The sequence below is a fragment of the Stigmatopora argus genome, chromosome 18, assembly GCF_051989625.1.
Source record: "Stigmatopora argus isolate UIUO_Sarg chromosome 18, RoL_Sarg_1.0, whole genome shotgun sequence".
Classification (NCBI taxonomy): Eukaryota; Metazoa; Chordata; class Actinopteri; order Syngnathiformes; family Syngnathidae; genus Stigmatopora; species Stigmatopora argus.
The window spans coordinates 6074320-6091787 of NC_135404.1; the positions used below are offsets into that span (position 1 = coordinate 6074320).

Genomic DNA, 17468 nt, shown 5'->3' on the forward strand with positions numbered 1-17468 from the left:
ATTCACACAAGAGGATAGCATGCATTTTGTGTCGAATAACAATAACAACACACCTTTGTGGGACGCCATTTTGTGTCTCCGGACAGTATTTGTTTGCTGGGCTTTTGCGGATGCTGAAAAAAAAGTCAAACAGGATCAACTTCAAAATGCAAGTTATCCCTCTTAATGTAGACTCATGTAAATCATTTATTCAATAATCCACTTGTATTAGTATGTGTAAAGTTTTTATGAAGTTGACCCAATGTTTGACTTTTTACGGTGAAGTGAAGCCAAATATGTGATGATTTTTGCACTTGATTACAAAGTGATTATGCAAAATGAGGGGAGCATATGACAAGGCTGTAAAAAGTAACAGCTGACTGAGAATGTTCCTTATAACCCAACTAACGCAACATATTGTATTACACTATACGTAATGTGAATGGGAGAATTCTCCTACAATAATAAATGGTCAGGAATTCTTCATTAAATTCAACTTAACGCCGCAATGTGTAATTAATTATATGCTGTTCAAATAAAAGCTTCAAAAAATCATTCTCTTGTTTTCCTAGCTTTTTCATGGTATGCTCTAAAAACAAACAGAAAATAAGGTTAACAAAGGTTCCCCAAAAAATAAAAACAAAGTGCTATTGAAAAAAAACGTAACAATTATTGCGCTTGTTGCTTCAAAATGAACAGAAAGCCCTAAAAATTTACACTTATTGCCTCAAGACAAACCGGGAGTGACGTTGAAAGGAACGTAAAGACCCCAAAAATAAGAAACAAGCAAAAGAAAAGAAAAAAACCTGACAGGAATGCTTTAAAGTAATTCGTTTTAACAACAAGTGCCAATATTTGACACAAATTTAACGAAGTAAAAAGGCAATGTCCTCAAATAAAAATCTAGAAAAATAATAAGATGACCAAGCAGTACTACAAGATAAACAGGAAGTCCACCAAAATGCAACAGTAAATGTTTCAGAATAAACAGAAAGAGCTGCTAAAATAAAGTACCCCTAAAGACTTACGCTAAATACTTCAAAACAAATCGTATCCGTCTAAAAACTGAAAAGCCCCCAAAATGACAACACTTTAGAGTCATTATTTTTAGCTTTATAATTTTACCACCAAAAAGCTACAAATATTTTTAGCTTTCTTTGCAATGACCACCATAAACGGTTCCATATTGAAAGTTCCTTATGGATAACGATATATATATATATATACGGCACGTAAAGAGTACTCAAGTACTCAACCTCAGTCTCAGTTTGTGGACTTCCTGTGTGTGGCTCCAGTTTTTTTTACCTAGGTCTACAATGTCTTCTGTGTCTTGTGTCTGTCTTGCTAGTACAACCAAGAAATTTCCCGAATACGGGATGAAATAAAGTTCAAATCCAATCCAATCCAATCGGGCCCTAACGTGGAAACAAGAATTTCCCACTGGGCCTCTGAGACAAACAAGCCGTCATGTCAATGAAGTCGACGTGAAGCTAATGAGGCGTGAAATCACACTCGCTTGCTACATTTGACCTCACGGACTCTATATTATTTCAAGTGGCCTTGAGGTTAAGACGTGCTTAAGTAGCGCTTTGGAACTTCCAAATGGGAAAAACATTTCCGCTCATAATCCTGCAAAGCCTCCATGGGCTCATTTGAATGTTGGCCAGGTCAAGGGAAGTGTTAACTTATACGATATGAATATACTACAAATGAATTTGGGAAAAATTCAATAATATCATCATTGTATTTGTTCTTGATGTAACGCAAGGTGGATTCATTTATGAGGATTTTGAGGTGTTTGTGTGCGCAATGTAAAGGATGAAAAGGCAAAACGAAGTCCTTCTCGGCTGTTCTACTTTGGCGCGTCATTTTTTTCATTTCATTTATCATCATCATTATTTATTTATTTGTTAATTAACTTATTTATTACCTATTTTTTAATGTCTAAAATGTATTTTCCTGTCTGTATTCTCACCCTCTTGCTACTGTGACAATGAAATTTCCCAAATACGGGATGAATAAAGTTATCTAATATAATATAATATAATATAATTCTTCTTCTGCGCTTAATTCCACCCAATTCAGCGCAGAAGAAGAAGAGGTGCCCTGACTTCATTTTCACTGCCATTTTCTTCCGCTTGCGACTTTCAGCGTGGATTTTGACACTTTTTTTATACTCGAGATAAAAAATCGCGATGTACTGAAGTCGCTAAGCGGTGAAGGATCACAGTATACGTTTACAAATGGAGGAAAAAAAATGTTCAAGCTTTGTCGTGTTGATTTACATTGCCTTTTAAAACTTTATTGACTTTTGAATACGATGTCGGAAAGTTGTGATACATACAGTATTCCGAAGTCAACTTGAAAAGCAAATCAATATCTTCCGATCTACATTTCCTTGCTACCATTTTACGACTATTTATATTTCTAATCACTTCAGGGACAAAGCCAGATAGCTGACGGAAACCCCCGAGATTATGGAAGACGTGAAATGTTACTACGCAAAATTCCGTTTAGCGCGTTAGCGTGCTATTAGCTTACGCCTGTAAAACAGACCTGACATCTTCCGAGCTTTGTCGTGTTGATTTACGTTCCCTTTTACGACTTTATTTACTCTTTTACTCACATTATGGATAGAAGCGGAAATAAGACTCCCCAAGGAAGAGGGAAAAGTGTGAGATCGTGGAAGTCGTCGGTGAAAGATGTTCCCACAGGTCGGGTTTTAAAACAACACTCCCCTGCATCTGCAGTTACAACGATAACAACGCTCATCTTTCAGATATTAACAGACGCCATGTTAGCGATCGTAATCTGGGAATTAGCTGTAAACGGAGCTTGTTAAGAGCCAGCTGAGTGCTGTTGCAGTGCTTGCAGCGAGGGCCACCAGGAACAGCTTTTACAAACGGGCCATCCATAAAAATCAAGTGCCGCGGTTTATTAGCTCCTCCCCCTCAGTTCAACGGAAAAGAAAAGAGGGAAGCTCTGAACGTTGGCCAATTAGGTGAAGTGATGAAACTGAATCTGCCGGCAAATGGACGGGCGAGAGGAAATTCTGTTAGGACTCCGATCGCGACTGCAGCACACCTGCTTCCATTGTGGTAACATTTCGATTAATAATGTTCATTTTGTTCATCTGATTGCTGAAGGCACACTGAAGATGTTTTAAAAATAAGTAAACAAAAAAGTCAGTACAGACTTGGACTATGGACTTTACGTAATCTGTAATTGTGGAGATGATTTGAAAAGCAAAAACTACGTTTCAAAATGTTTTTTCAAATTACCTGATGCAGGCTTTTGTATTCGTCATCTTTTGTACTCCATCATTCAAGGTTGAAGCAAAAACATGAAACATGTTTGTTTTTTGGACTGTAAAAAAAAAAAAGATAATTGTCCTGCACTTGTTGTACAATTCACCAAATTTAGATATTTAAAAATTCCCAAAATTAAGGTATACAAAGGTTATCAGTTGGTAAAAAGATACAATTTCTCTAAAATTGAACCAAAAAAATTCACCATACATTTGAATTTCCCCCATTCATTTGCAATGGCACATTGAAATACCACAAAAATGTGTCAGTTCATACCTATTGCCTTTAAAATCGGACCTGCACAAAAACTCCTCCAGTGTAGTCATTATTTTTCACAAAAAAGACTAGCTTGAATTGCCCCAAAATTGAAAAGAAGTGACTGGGAGTGGCCCAAAAACCGTTATAAATGACTTGGAAATGCCTCAAATTAATCAGGAAAATGTAGAGAAAATGATGCTAGAATTCCCCAAATGTACAGAAAGTGACCAAAACCAACAAAGAGCGATCCGTAAATGTTATAAACTTAACAGGGAAGTGACCCTCAATTACTTAAATGCCCACCAAACTGGGAAAACTGGCTACAAATATTTCTCTTTCAACACACCCCAAATATAAAAGAAATTAATCCAGAAAATGCATTTTCTGGTTCACTGTTTCTTTCCTGGTGTGTTATTATTCAAAGCCACAGCATGTGCGTTTATGTTGTTTTTTCCTAAAGACAGAAGTAAAATACGTTTCTGTCACGCCACTTCTGTAATTGGCTCCCCTATTTTAAGGGCACCATATGTCTTTCCTTAGCTTTAACAAAATGTCTAAACTGTATTGAAAGACAGCAAAAATGAAGCGCTGCAAATTATTTCTGGGTCATTTTTATCTCAAAAGACAGCGGCATTGTAGCAGGAGTTTGCCGACGTTTTGTGTGATTAGTTTTGCTTAGATTTGTTATAGTTACAGGAAAAATGCATTTACTTTCTTTATGGGAAACCACATCAAGTCAGCGGAGTTGCAAAACATGCGATTGAAAGTTATGTTTAAATTCCACTGGGAAGAATTCAACCGCCAATAAGCCACTTTTTCCCCTAATAAAATCTCAGCAACGTGCGACTGAAAGGGTGCAAGTTGTGATTTTTCAAGAAAATAAAGTTTTAATTTTGATAAATATAGTGTATGTATTCCATATTGAACTTTTTTTTGATTGGTTGGGAAATGGTCACTAATTTTAATCGCCTGGCACCAATTGAAAAATGAAATATTAACCTATGACTTAATTTGCAGTAAAGCTAATTATGATAATGTCTGATGTTTTCAAATAAAGTATAAAATTTGCTCCATTTTTATTCAATAATGTAAAATGTTCTAAATTTTAGTTTTCTACATCTTAAAACAAATCTAATTAGGAAATGTTATTCAATTCTAAATGTACTTAAAACGGCACCCTGTGGGACGCCACCAAAGAAAATTGCTGTGTTATTAAAACATTGACTTAATGCGCCATTATTCCCCAAGAGCTATTTTGACCCAAGGCTTCCGAGTATTCTCCATTTCTGTTCGATCCTTTCAAGCTAATTTGTGACATCCTAATTAGCTTCAGGACAGGAATTACAAGTTGATAAAGTTTGCCATTTTTTTTTCTTTCCACCATGTCATCATATTGTCTTTCCAAACGGCTGCGGGCTGTTTATCGACAAACTTCTCCTTCCTGTTTGTGCTACTAAGAGGCTGAAATTAGATCTGGATCAGCTGGCATATGAGACAAATCGAGCAGCCGATCGCTCCTAACTCAATCTGCTCGGTGAAAGAGGAGGGGGCGGGGTTTCTCTGTCTTCCACCAGATTGGCCCGGACGCAATTCCGAAGTGAACAGTGGAATATTCCACAGCGGTGACAACGAGGCACCCTAAATTGGCCTTACTTGTATTTGTTTATTTGAATTTCAATACTTTTAATTACTGCCATTGACAATGATAAACATCCAATCAGGTGGCATAAGACCAACCGTATGTATACATGTACATCTATGTGTATGTATGTATATGTCTATTTATATATGTATGTATATGTCTATTTATACATATGTATGTATATGTATATTTATATATATGTATATTTATATATATGTATGTATACGTATATATATTTTTTCAGTAACACGCTTATTTACTTATTTATATATTTATTAATTTACTTATATATTTATTTATTCATGTATTTATTTATATATTTATTCATTTATTTATTTATATATTTATTTATTCATTTATTTATATATTTATTTATTTATTTATTTACTTATATATTTATTTATTTACTTATATATATTTATTATCTTATGTATTTATTTATTTACTTATATATTTATTTATGTCTAAAATGTCTTTTCCTGTGTCTGTATTCTCACCCTCTTGCTACCGTGACAATGAAATTTCCCAAATACGGGATGAATAAAGTTATCCAATCTAATCCAATTTAAATTCGCTTTATATTGGGGACATTATATCATTTTTTCCAATGACAAAATGTTCAAATTAACTGCTTTTGCAAACAAACAATCTTAGAACTATTAAGAAATACTTTGACTTTCTCACCCAATGAAAGATAAACACAATAAACAAATAGGACATTAAAACTAACATTAGATTATTTACCAATCGGTCGCGGGAGTATCACCGCAAAATACGGAGTGGAAAATTTGTGGTTAATGATTAAGTGTTGCATAACAGAATAATTGAATCATAATGTGTCATTAAGTGATTTAAGAGCGTCTTGAATGGATGCTTATGAATTTAGAGACATACGTTGCATTCCACGCTAACATTAGCTTTGCGTATAGCGAACTCGTAAACAGACAAGTTGCGGCGCATTGCGCCTCAGTACATGACATTTCTTGTGAGTACAGTATTTACATTTTTTCAGATATATATTATATTTAGGTATTTACACATTTACAGCCTTTTCATATGCTTATAACTGTATTATTTGATTAATACAATTCATGATAATTGTGCTTGTGTATTTTTGTATAGGCGCAAAAACGTAGTATGGTAGTAATAATAGGGGTGATCCTACTTTGCCATCTTTTGATTATTGCGGCCTTATATAGTCTATGTTATCTGCAATATTTGAGGGATTACTGTAGATACAAAAAAAACAAAAAAAAGCAGAGAAATTAATTTTCTTGTATTGTTTTCCATTTGACTTCCCCCCCCTCATCAGACTGTAATTCATCTATAAATACTGCAATTCATCCTGCCAAATTTTGATTGTAATATAGTCTCTTATAAAATTTAATATTTTAACCACATAATAGCTCATCAAATCATTTTATTACTTTTTTGCAGGGGCACGGGAAGATTTCTAAGGCATTCAGTTTGAACAAAAAAATAGATGTCTATTTTAAGGTACATACGAGGTCTATTTCAATACATTTTGGGGTATTCTGGGGTCACTTCTTGGACATTTCCTGCTGATTTTGCAGGCATTTAGGTCACTTTCTATTGGCTTAGGCCCATTTACAGGTACGTTTCTGTTGATTTCTGATTATTTTGGGGTCACACCCGAGTCAATTGCTAATAAGTTTTATGATGAGGTTAAATGTTGGATTATATAAAGTTTTTAAGGGATTTGATAATAGTGGGGCCATTGAAAATGTAAGGGGGTATTTTGTCAAATTTTGATAAATAAATTGCCTGATATGTATTGTGCACTACAATTTTGTATTTTTTTCAAATGAATGTACAAGTAACATTGTGAAAGGTAAAAAAAAGTATGTTGGAAATAAATGAGGCTTTTAAAAAAAGATTGTTTTTGGCATAGCCACTAATGTTTTCATGTGAAATCCAGAGAGCCTGAAGCAATATTGATTAAGTTTTGAATTCTTTGTTAAAAAGGTTTTTAAAGACAACTTTTTTCAATGACAAAATAGTCTGACGAACAAACGATCATGTGGAATTCCTGCTTGAGAACATGCAGAGATTTGAGTTCAGATGTTAAATGTGAGGAAGAAGGGGGTCAAACAAGAGACATAGAAACCCCCACACCCACCCCGCCCAGCAGAAAAGGCGCTTGATTTTTAAGCTCTCAACATCTTGTTCATGTCAACAAACTGTCACTCACCTGGACTTTCTCGCTTGCAGCGCCTTCTTTCAACCGTAAATGAAGTCCTCCTACATCATCCATCATCTCCTTCAGCAAGTGTTTCATAAAAAAATATGTTAGACTTAGGGTTGGGCAATGTTGCAAATTTTAATCACGAATAATCATGTGAAATGCCTTGCAATTAATGAATTAATTAGCAAACTTCTGTCAGATGAATGAAATTGTCAATATAAACTCATTGTCTCCCATTGTTAGCAATAGATGTCCAATCCATGCTAGGAGTTATCATGGATTGGACATCTATCGTTGTCAATGGGAGATAATGAATAAACACGCCGTTAAAATAATTACCTCTGGTATTAATTGCAATTAGTTGCAGTGTGTGGAAGGAATCTAAAAGTAGTATTTAGTCGGATTTTATTTCAACTGTGCTGCCATATTCATAAAATAATCTAGTATATTATGTCTCCAATTTACAACAATAGACGTCCCCAATATATTTGAGCTGAGAAACGACGGCATTTAATGCTCGTAACCAGTTCAAAAGGAATAAACATTTATCGCAATCAATGAGACACAATGATTTAATGCTCAGATTAATTGCTATTAATCGTGTCGTCTATAAACATGATGTTAAAAGCACACATTGGATATAGTGCATTATATGGCTCTTTTTATCTATGATTTTTTTTTTTATCACTAGTACATGACCAATCAATTTCAAGTAGGCGCCGTCGCTCCCAGTTTAAAATAACCGTCAATGAAAGATGAGTTTATACACAGTTATAATGATTAATGTTGGGATTACTTGCGATGAATCTTGTTCTGTGCTATAATTACACCCCCCTTTTTTTAAATGTCCTGTCATACAAGTGAAATATTTGTGTAGTTAAAATAATGCCATTTGTTGATTAATATGAATCATACTTGAACTTGCAATATAAATCAAATGTAGAGGCACTTAAGTCGTTTGGAATGAAAATAAAGAGGCAGCAAATATCAGTCATTTGACTAGTGGAAGACAGCTTAGTGATATGAAATGTTTGCTATCCGTGTTCTTGAATATTTTAGCGTGAAAAAATTACTTATTTAATGTGCCCCTGGACACGTTTCTATTTTTATTTCCTTCAACGTCATTTACATGTCCAATCACGTGGCTCTTAAAAACTTAATTTAAATGCTTTAAATGAACGTCTAGCGTTGTCATGTCAACGGTAGCCGAGGAATGAATGTAGATGTTTAAAAGTGGACGTTAGTTTTGTGATTAATGAACTTGAGTGCAAAGCGTTTGGACATCTGTGCTTTGTAGAATGATTAATTAGATTCTTAATGAAAGGATACGCAATTCATCAGTGGTTGCCAGTCAGAATGGAAGTTGTAGATAAATTGAAATTTGAAGCTCTTCACTGACAACTTTTTTTATGGAAAATTGGGCAATGTTTTACATATAGAAATAAAATGCCAATAAATTAATGTTTAATTTGAATGATAAGATGTTTTCAGTTAATGTTTTTAACTGCTAAAGAGGGAAAAAACATTTATGTCATTGGCTGCCATGGAGATAAACATCTAGTCCATTTTTTTATTTTAATTTATGTATTTCTTGGATTTTTTAAAATGTATAATTACAAAAAATAAGATATGTATATGTATGTATATATGTATGTATGTATGTATGTATATATATATGTATGTGTATGTATATATATGTGTGTATGTATATATATATATATATATATATATATATATATGTGTATATATATACACATATACATATATATACATACATATACAAATATACATATATATATATATATATATATATATATATATATATATATATATATATATATATATATATATATATGTATATATATATATATATGTTAATTAAAATATGTGAAATCCTGCAAGAATACAAAAGAAAATTAATATGGCAGCAATTGACAGCAATAAACGTCCAATCCATTTGAAATGGGAGAACTGGCAGTTCATTGGCTGCCAACCCTACCAGCTCAAATTGACTGGATGTTTACTTGTGACAAACTAATTTCAATTCACAGCAGTGTTACGCAAATTAGCCAGATGATTGGACGTCTATCATCTTCAATGGCATTCAAAGAATTAAAGAACAAAACCAAAGATTGGAAGAAAAGGGATATTGAAATATTTTTAAAAAAAAGATACACAAGTATATAAAAAGAGAGGGGAAATATTTTTAGAAAGCAGTTGAAGAAAAGAGGGAGCATTAAGTGACAAAATAAAATTTGAAAATGAAGTTTTTTATAGACTTAAGTACAATGTGAACACAAATTAGAAAACATGAAGGCAAAAATTAAAAAATAATAAAGAGGAAAAACAACATTTTTTATTACCACCTTTCTGGACTATAAGGCACAATGGCTGATACAGCCCACCATCAATGGAATTCAATTTCGTGTTTAAGGACCACCTGATTATGAGGTGCATAAGTGCATCATAAGTACTACATTTGTCACTTGTTCTCGATCTTTTAAAGTTGTAGTTATTGTTTCTATTTGATTTATTGGCAATTACATACTGTAAATGAACCATATAATAGTTATGTGCCAACAAAATAGGTTTGAGGTCATTAAGCACAACCTGCATTCCAACAAATGTGCCTTAATAGTACAAAAAAATGAGATGAAAACAATATAAATAAGAAATCCGTGTTTTTACAAATTGGATACTGTTGACGGTGATTGGCGTCCAATCATGTTGCCACTGGGAATGTAAATTACGTTATTATTTTTAAACACCCAATATTAATTCGCTGCTACTATCTCACTTCAAGTTGATTGGACGTCTACCACCGTCAACGGCAGCTGATTAGTTAAAATGTGGTATACCTAAGGTTGTAGAATGTAGAGCGTGTAGAACATGTCATGCTGCTGCCCTCTGGTGTCCAACCTTGAAAATTACAACAACAAGTCATTTCACAAATAGTTCAGTTTTGTTTGTTAGAAAAATGAAGTTGTAGACTTAATATATCACGAGTACAAAGTTGTGGATTTTATATTTTGACCAGTATATCAAGTATGAATTTTAATATTCTCTTTGTAGTCTTGAGGGAGAGAGAAAAAAAAACAGTCAAGATTTGCATTCAATACAAAATAGTTGTGGTTTATTCTTTCGGGAACAAAAAATGGCAACAACTAAGTGTCACTTGTCCTAAAGCAACAATATATATCTACAGGAAAGAAACAACTTGGCTTCCTTCTCAACACATTGAGCACTTTTTTTCCTCACTGGCAAAGTTTACAAATAAGTTTTTGGGTAGTTTTTTTTGTCTTCTGATTTCACATTCTGGTCTCATTTGAACATTAAAACGTGTTCATTTCATTTTGAACGGCCCTCAAAAGCTGTCACGTCAGTAGAAAAAAAAATTGAAATGAGTTGGCGGGAAAACGTGTGATTTTGTGGCTGTGTTTAAGTGTTGGTGCCAATGATGGGGACAGATATCCAATCCATTTTAACTGGAAGTAATTTTTGCTTATTATTTTCTTGCCTTGTTGCATTGATTTAATTTAAAGTCCAAAAATAAATAAAAATACAAACTTCGTTTTTTTTTTTTACATTTAGTCAAGAAAAGAAAAATGAATTCTCTTAGTTTCTTTTTTTTTCATTTCAAAATCTTTTTAAAGTTTTAAGCCATTATGGGGCATTTTTATTCATTTAAAATACTATGAAATTAACAAAATTCGACTTTATGTATTTTTAAAAAATATAGTATAAAAATAGCATTTAAAACAATTATTAACAAAAATACTATATTCCCCACGACCCTTGTGAGGATAAATGGTACAGAAATTGAATGAATATTCTAAATCTCATTATAATAATCATGAATTATATTACAAATAAAACAATTATTCATCTGAAAAATATAAAAAAAATAATAGTATTAAAGTTTTTGTTGTTTTGTTTTTCAAGTCATGTAAAAAGTTAAATTAAAACCAAAAATGGAGGTTGGCAGTAAAAAAAAAGTTATATTTATGTTTATTTTTATATCTGTACTCCTTGATTAAAATAATAATTTCGTCTATAGCCGTCAATAGTAGCCAACGAGTTACTTTGTGAATTTTTTTGGTGACATTGACCATGATTGGCCTCTTCTGCAGTGAAATGTAATGAGTTAGTCACATAATAATGTGCAATTCATTTTTCAAATGGATTGGACGTCTATCGCTGACAATGGCAGCCAATGCTAGAAGAGTCGGAAGGTTGTTTGTTGTGAACGATGTAAAACCTTTTTAGAGCAACTCTAATTCGTCTATCACTCCATATTGGAGTTTTTGGGGACTCTACATGGAGAAAAATCATGATATAAAATTGTCCGTTAAATTTTAAAGGGTCCATTAGTGTGTGCTTGCCATCAGTAGTTCCACTTAACTGCTGAAAACGCTTGATTCGATGGGGATTTTGTGTTGTCTTTTCGTGCAATTTCCCCACATTTCTTTGAGAAAAAACGATTTTCTGTTGTTTTTGTTTGACTAGCCCTTTCGTCGGCGTGTCCTTGAATGGCGTACTGACCAAACAGAAAATGTTGAAGTGCGTGAACGATGTCTTCACATATGGGGAGAGAGGAAAAGAAAAAAAGAAAAAGAGCGCAACGTCCCACCTCGAGAGCCGTGGAGGAAAGTGCAGGTTTGTTTTTCTGTAAACGACAAATATTCACTTACCACTTGCCTCTCCTCCCCCTCTTGCCTCCATCTTGGGACTAAAATACAGCAGGTTCTGGATTGGGGGCGCAAGGGGGAGGCTGTAGGTGGTGTAGTAACAGCAAAAGGGGGGACAAGGGGTCTCCATTTTGTGATGACTTTTGTGTGCTGACGTTGAAAACAGCAAGGCCCCTTTAAGATTGTTTGAGACGCTTGCGAGGCGGCCCCAGGAAGGGGCACTGGGCCGACGCTAGCGAGCGGTACGCCTCAGCCACCAGGTGAGGGTGGGAGTCCACCATGGACTTCCAGCCAGATGTCTCCATCACTTCGGCTGCGTGGCTGGTGGACGAAATGGGAATGTTAAATTGGGTCAAATTTACGGCGAAAGTTAGTCTGTCAATGCGCTTTAACTTGAAATCCAATGGAACGTGATTCATAAAATTATCACTAGAGCTTTACTTTCGCATTTGAGAGCAATAAATAAAATAAAATCTAATTAAACAAATAAATAAAAAGCAGTCTGACATGGCCCAAGGTTTTTAACTTTTACAGCGCAGTACATATTTGCCATGTAGAGAGTAATGCAAACGTGAACTGGGAGGGCCTGGCAGCATTCCCAGTTTAAACGGATGGAATGTCAATAGTCGTCAATGGAACTGAAACGGGATTCACCGGATTATCACTAAAAATCACTGTAAATTCAATAAAATGAAATTACACGAATAACAATGAAATAAAAAAAAAAACTGCATTTTGTCTTAATATATTTAGAAAACAGCTAGGAAAATACCAATCCTAAATCAAATGGTTTGGACATCTATCACCCTCAATGCATTGAAACTTGATTATTCACAAAATGATCCCAGAATATTTATTTTCTTATAAAAAAATTAAAAAAATAACTAAAATGATTGGATTCATGAAACAATGACAAAAATAAAAATCACTTTATCTAAATGAATATAAATGACTAAAACCGAAATTAAAATATGAATAGAAATGGAATTATGTGATCAGAAGTAAAAGTGTTTCTAATTTCATTTTATATTATTAAAGAATGAAAATGTAAAACGTAAAATAAAACAATTAAAAACAAACCAATTGAAATAAAATTGAAGATTTTCAGAAAATATGAATACAAAAAAAATATATATGATTTACCAACCAGAAGTCTTTGAAGGCATTTTAACAGGGAAAGCTTCCTGCCATTAATCAATTGGCTTGTTTGGATTGGACGTCTATCGTTGGCAACATGTCGGCCAATCATAAGATTAAAAGGGACAAACAACACCGAGTATTAATGAACGTCATGTGACAGATGATTGCTCAAAGTATTAAGAATGCAAAGAGACTATTTTAGACCTTTGAAAATGGATCATAATCATTTTTGAATGTAAAAAAAAATTGACACTGCTTTTAGGAAATGCAACCATTTTGTGACATCAGCTATGTATGTGATGGATGTGATCATGGCTATTAATGAAATAATGAGGAAGGATGGGCAATGTTGGATACTTGCATTTGATTGGAAAAAAATAGTAATTTCCTTCTCCTCACCTAGGTATTTGTATAATATGTTGTTATGGTTAGTAAAACTCACTAGTTGATGAAGTCAACGGCCTGCGTTTTGAGCTGGTCGGCGCTGTGCAGGTCGGCCAGGATGAGGATCTCGGCGGCGTTCTCCACGGACAGGCTGGTGCAGAGCGCGTCCTCGCACATGACTTTCAGTCTCTCCAAGGCGTACTGATGACAGAAAAGAAGATAAAGAGGCAATTCCCACAAAGCGCTTCGCTTCCAAGGCCACCTCACTTTGTCAGCGGCGGCAAGCAGGTCGTCGGCCATCTTGTCCAGGTTGGGGGCCTTGTCTGTGTAGATGAAACACATCATTTCTTTGAAGACATCAGGCTCCACGTCGTTGATTTCCACACGGTTCTGCCAAAGACGTTATGCAATATGGTTATTTGGAACAAGGCTGCAATGATGTATCGTCTAATGAGCAGCAAATGTTTATCTAATTATTATTAAATGACTCCACAAGTACTTTGATAGTCAAATTGTTAACGGTTGACCTAAAAATTGTCTAGTTCCTCTTTTTGAGCTTCAAAGTAAATATTATAAATCATTTTTTTACACTTTTCAATTAAAAAGCAAAGACAGTGAATATCCTTTATTTGAAATGGGTCATTCAACCTTACTTTTATTCAACTATATTTTAAATGAAGAAAAAAGTGTTTTTAATTGATATAAACTTAATAAAACATCCAAAACCAGCACATTTTCTTAAAAAAAAGTCATACCTTATTTTCATAATTTTGCTAGGCCAGCCACTAATACTCAATACTTTTTTTTCCACACTGACAACTGACACCCTGTTTTGTTTATTTTTGGGCTATATTAGTCATCTGAAAAACTTATGTTAACTTTATGTTAACAGATGCATATTTAGCCTGTTCTGTATTTTACTATTACACAGTCTGAAAAATGCAGGACATATATTTTAATTAAAAAAAGGGGGGGGACAAAAGTGGTGATTGACTTTTTTAAAAATAAACAAAAATAAAATACTTTAAACATTTTAATCGTTTAAAAATTCTGTAAAGCAAACAGATTTATGTATTTAGTTAAAAAGAGGGACGCACTAAATATCTGTTTTTTGGAGTTCATTCATCAAATGTTACTACCTAAATTTGACTATCTGACTCACCTTTTTACTCTCTTCCATTTCATGTTCAAACATGGCGCTGAACACAGGCGAGCGAGCTGGGAAAAAAAAATACCAGTTTAGTGATGACATCAGAGCTATACAAGACTTTTTTTTGCTGGGGGTTCTGACCTGCCAGGATAGCTTTGTGGGCTTGAAACTCCTGTCCGGCCACGCACAGTGAACAGTCGGTGAAACGCGAGTTCTCCCACAAGCCGCCAAGCTCATCGGCCAGTCGGCAGTCCGGGACCTTCACCATATTCATGGTGTTCTGGCCCGAAATGTTAACGGAGTCTTGCACCACGCTCACCTAGAAGCACAACACATCTTGAATAAGCTCAAAACTGTTAATAAACGCCTTAAAAAAGCAGGATCGTACCTCGCAGAAGAGCGTGAGCTTGTCGTCGGGCAGAAGACCGTTGGCTTCATCGAGGAGGAAGTCTCTCCGTATGAATTTTTTAAATCCCCAATCTTTACCCTGCACGAAGCGATAGGCCCGCTGGCTTTCTGTGTAGATGGGAGGACGGAAAAAAGGATTATTGGACAATCAGAAAGGGAAACAGCGGGTTGGGACTGTGCTCACCCATGGCTTTGGTCTCCTCCCCTTTGGCGTTGAGAATGGAGAACTTGAATTTGGCTCGGACTTCGGCCTTGGGACAGCTGACCAGCAGCAGGTAGAGCGAAAGGTAGTCTTTGCTCTCCTCGTCCAGGCCTTTGGGATTGACTCGCAAACACCTTAAGGGAAAAAAAGGGTGATTTGAAAATCCAGAAAAAGATAAAAAGAACGCGCCAAGACATCTTGGGAAGACTGCTCACCACTTGAGCTTGTCATTGGCGCCCGAGGAGAACGTGGAGCTCTTGATGACCTCGCCCATCTCCTCGCGACAGAAGCTGAAGTTGTTGATGGTCCACATGTACGAAAACTTTACGACTTTGATCTGGAGAATAAAAACAACAAACACTGAATTGAGTAACATAAAATAAATCAATTTTTCAGACTCTAAATTGATACTTTTGAACCATGCAGCTAATTTTGCAATTTTAAAAGATGGCTATGATCCTTTCCCATTTTATTCATAGATTTAACTTATCATCATGGTGATGGGACCGGAAATACTGCCACACTGTCGTCTTATACGAGAGAAATTGTCAAATTCAAAAGGTTTTAGGGCAATTTTAAGGGCTTATACGCAGAGGCAGCTAATATGCGAGAAAATACGGTAAGTGTTGTGGTTTGAGGGCAGTGGCCACCAATGGGATTGATTACACTGAATTTAGAAGGATCTGATGTATAGTCAGATGTGGATGCAAAGTTTTTTGACATTTGGGTGCTATAGCTTGTATTTGGGTGGACTTTATAGTGTGTATGTGACAATGATTGGGAAAGAGGAAAAAAAATGTTACCTGCGTGTAGCACCAGCTCTCAGCCACAGGCCCGCTGGACATTTCCGCTGGGGGTGGGGGGCTCGGGACTCTTGACATCGCCAGCGTGACGCAATATGTTGGTCGAAAGCAGAGGAGGAAGCGTTTTGTCCACTCGTCAGCGCTCGCTCCAAACGTCCATCTGCAGCAGAACCCACCAGAAGGACGCGGGTCGCCCCCTGCGGACCAGAGGAATGGCAAAACACAACATTGAGCATATTTCAGTGCAATTGGCTGCGATAGACGTCCAATAATCGCTGCCAGCCCTCCTAGTCGAAATGGACTGAACTTCACCAATAGAAGACGAGGAGTTGTCTACACACCTTGGAAACTCAAAGCAAAGCAGTCTTAGATATTCTTACATCCTCTCTCAATGTAACAAAACACAGCTCTTACACAATTTGAGATTTCTCCATTAGGCTGATAGAAAAATTAAGAACCACGTGAGTTCAAAGCACCAAAAGCGCTCGAATGTTTAAAAAAAAACTGATAAGTGAACAGGTGTGAATAGGGAGGTGACACTTCAGACACAAAGTGCCAAGCATGTCACACTGAGGAAACAAATATTTGTACATTTTAGTCTGCACGGTTACACGTGTGTGCAGAAAAGAGCACAAAACGACGAGGTCATCTTTTAGCGTTTTTAAACGAGTTGAAGTGGCGACAGCCCACGAGCTAACGCTAGTTAGCCACGTAGCCGAGCCGAAAATTTCTCGCCAATGAGACAGGTTTCGACTTAAAAATACGGCGCAGTGGGTTCGAGCGTAATATTTTCAAGGTTCGGGTTTTCAAACTGCACGTTTGGAGTTATTTGTCGACGTTCTTACCTCTTCTTTGAGGTCACTTGCTTTACGTGTTCTCGTGTTGTTGTTAGCTATTAAGTGGAAGACCTGAGGCGTGTGACGTCACTACGAGCACCGTGCTCGATGGTCCTCCGGTTTATTTTCTTACCTTTAAAAAATGTTAAATCAGGAATGATAGGTTAATACATGCTTGTTTTACACTCAATGTCATATTAGGTAAAGTGAGTGTATAGAAGAATAAATAGTCTCTGGATTATCCTATAGTTGTGTGGTCAACGGGCTCCCTCTAGCGGTGAGTTGAAGCCCACAGCATTTTTCTTTGACATGGTTGCATTTCGCAATATTTTTGGCACATAAACACGCTTTTATCCGTTTATGTCCTCTAACACTCCACTTTTGAATATTTGAACCAAAATAGGTTGAATAAGAGGTAAATGTGATCAAATGCTAATGCCCGTCAAAGAGGCGGAGGTCAGTGG

The 17468-nt window shown here is 35.5% G+C and overlaps 1 protein-coding gene across 4 annotated transcripts; it reads right to left on the bottom strand.

The window, feature by feature from the left end:
- Positions 1-51: 51 nt before the first annotated feature.
- Positions 52-17133, bottom strand: spop (speckle type BTB/POZ protein). Of its 4 annotated transcripts, XR_013306048.1 has the most exons (14): positions 17014-17133; positions 16169-16365; positions 15581-15702; positions 15348-15499; positions 15144-15271; positions 14897-15074; positions 14768-14823; positions 13873-13995; positions 13664-13806; positions 12085-12402; positions 10252-10312; positions 7400-7468; positions 3261-3345; positions 52-113 (listed from the first exon to the last, which is right to left on the bottom strand). XR_013306048.1 is itself a non-coding variant. In XM_077625298.1 (10 exons), the coding sequence occupies exons 2-10, from the start codon at positions 16244-16246 to the stop codon at positions 12258-12260; spliced, it is 1125 nt and encodes a 374-aa protein (XP_077481424.1). In that variant the 5' UTR covers positions 16247-16365; positions 17014-17133; the 3' UTR covers positions 10505-12257. The 4 variants fall into 4 exon arrangements, 2 of the variants coding, with proteins under 2 accessions (XP_077481424.1, XP_077481426.1); XR_013306047.1 differs by lacking the exons at positions 52-113; positions 3261-3345; positions 7400-7468 and having other exon boundaries at positions 9730-10312; XM_077625298.1 differs by lacking the exons at positions 52-113; positions 3261-3345; positions 7400-7468; positions 10252-10312 and having other exon boundaries at positions 10505-12402.
- Positions 17134-17468: the final 335 nt, after the last annotated feature.

Coding starts and splice junctions, on each gene's coding strand:
- spop (XM_077625298.1), bottom strand. CDS start 16,246: ATGTCAAGAGTCCCGAGCCCCCCACCCCCAGCGGAAATGTCCAGCGGG. Junction 15,500..15,580: donor GCCAATGACAAGCTCAAGTG/GTGAGCAGTCTT, acceptor TTTTCCCTTAAG/GTGTTTGCGAGTCAATCCCA. Junction 12,403..13,663: donor GCCGTTGACTTCATCAACTA/GTGAGTTTTACT, acceptor TTCGTCCACCAG/CCACGCAGCCGAAGTGATGG.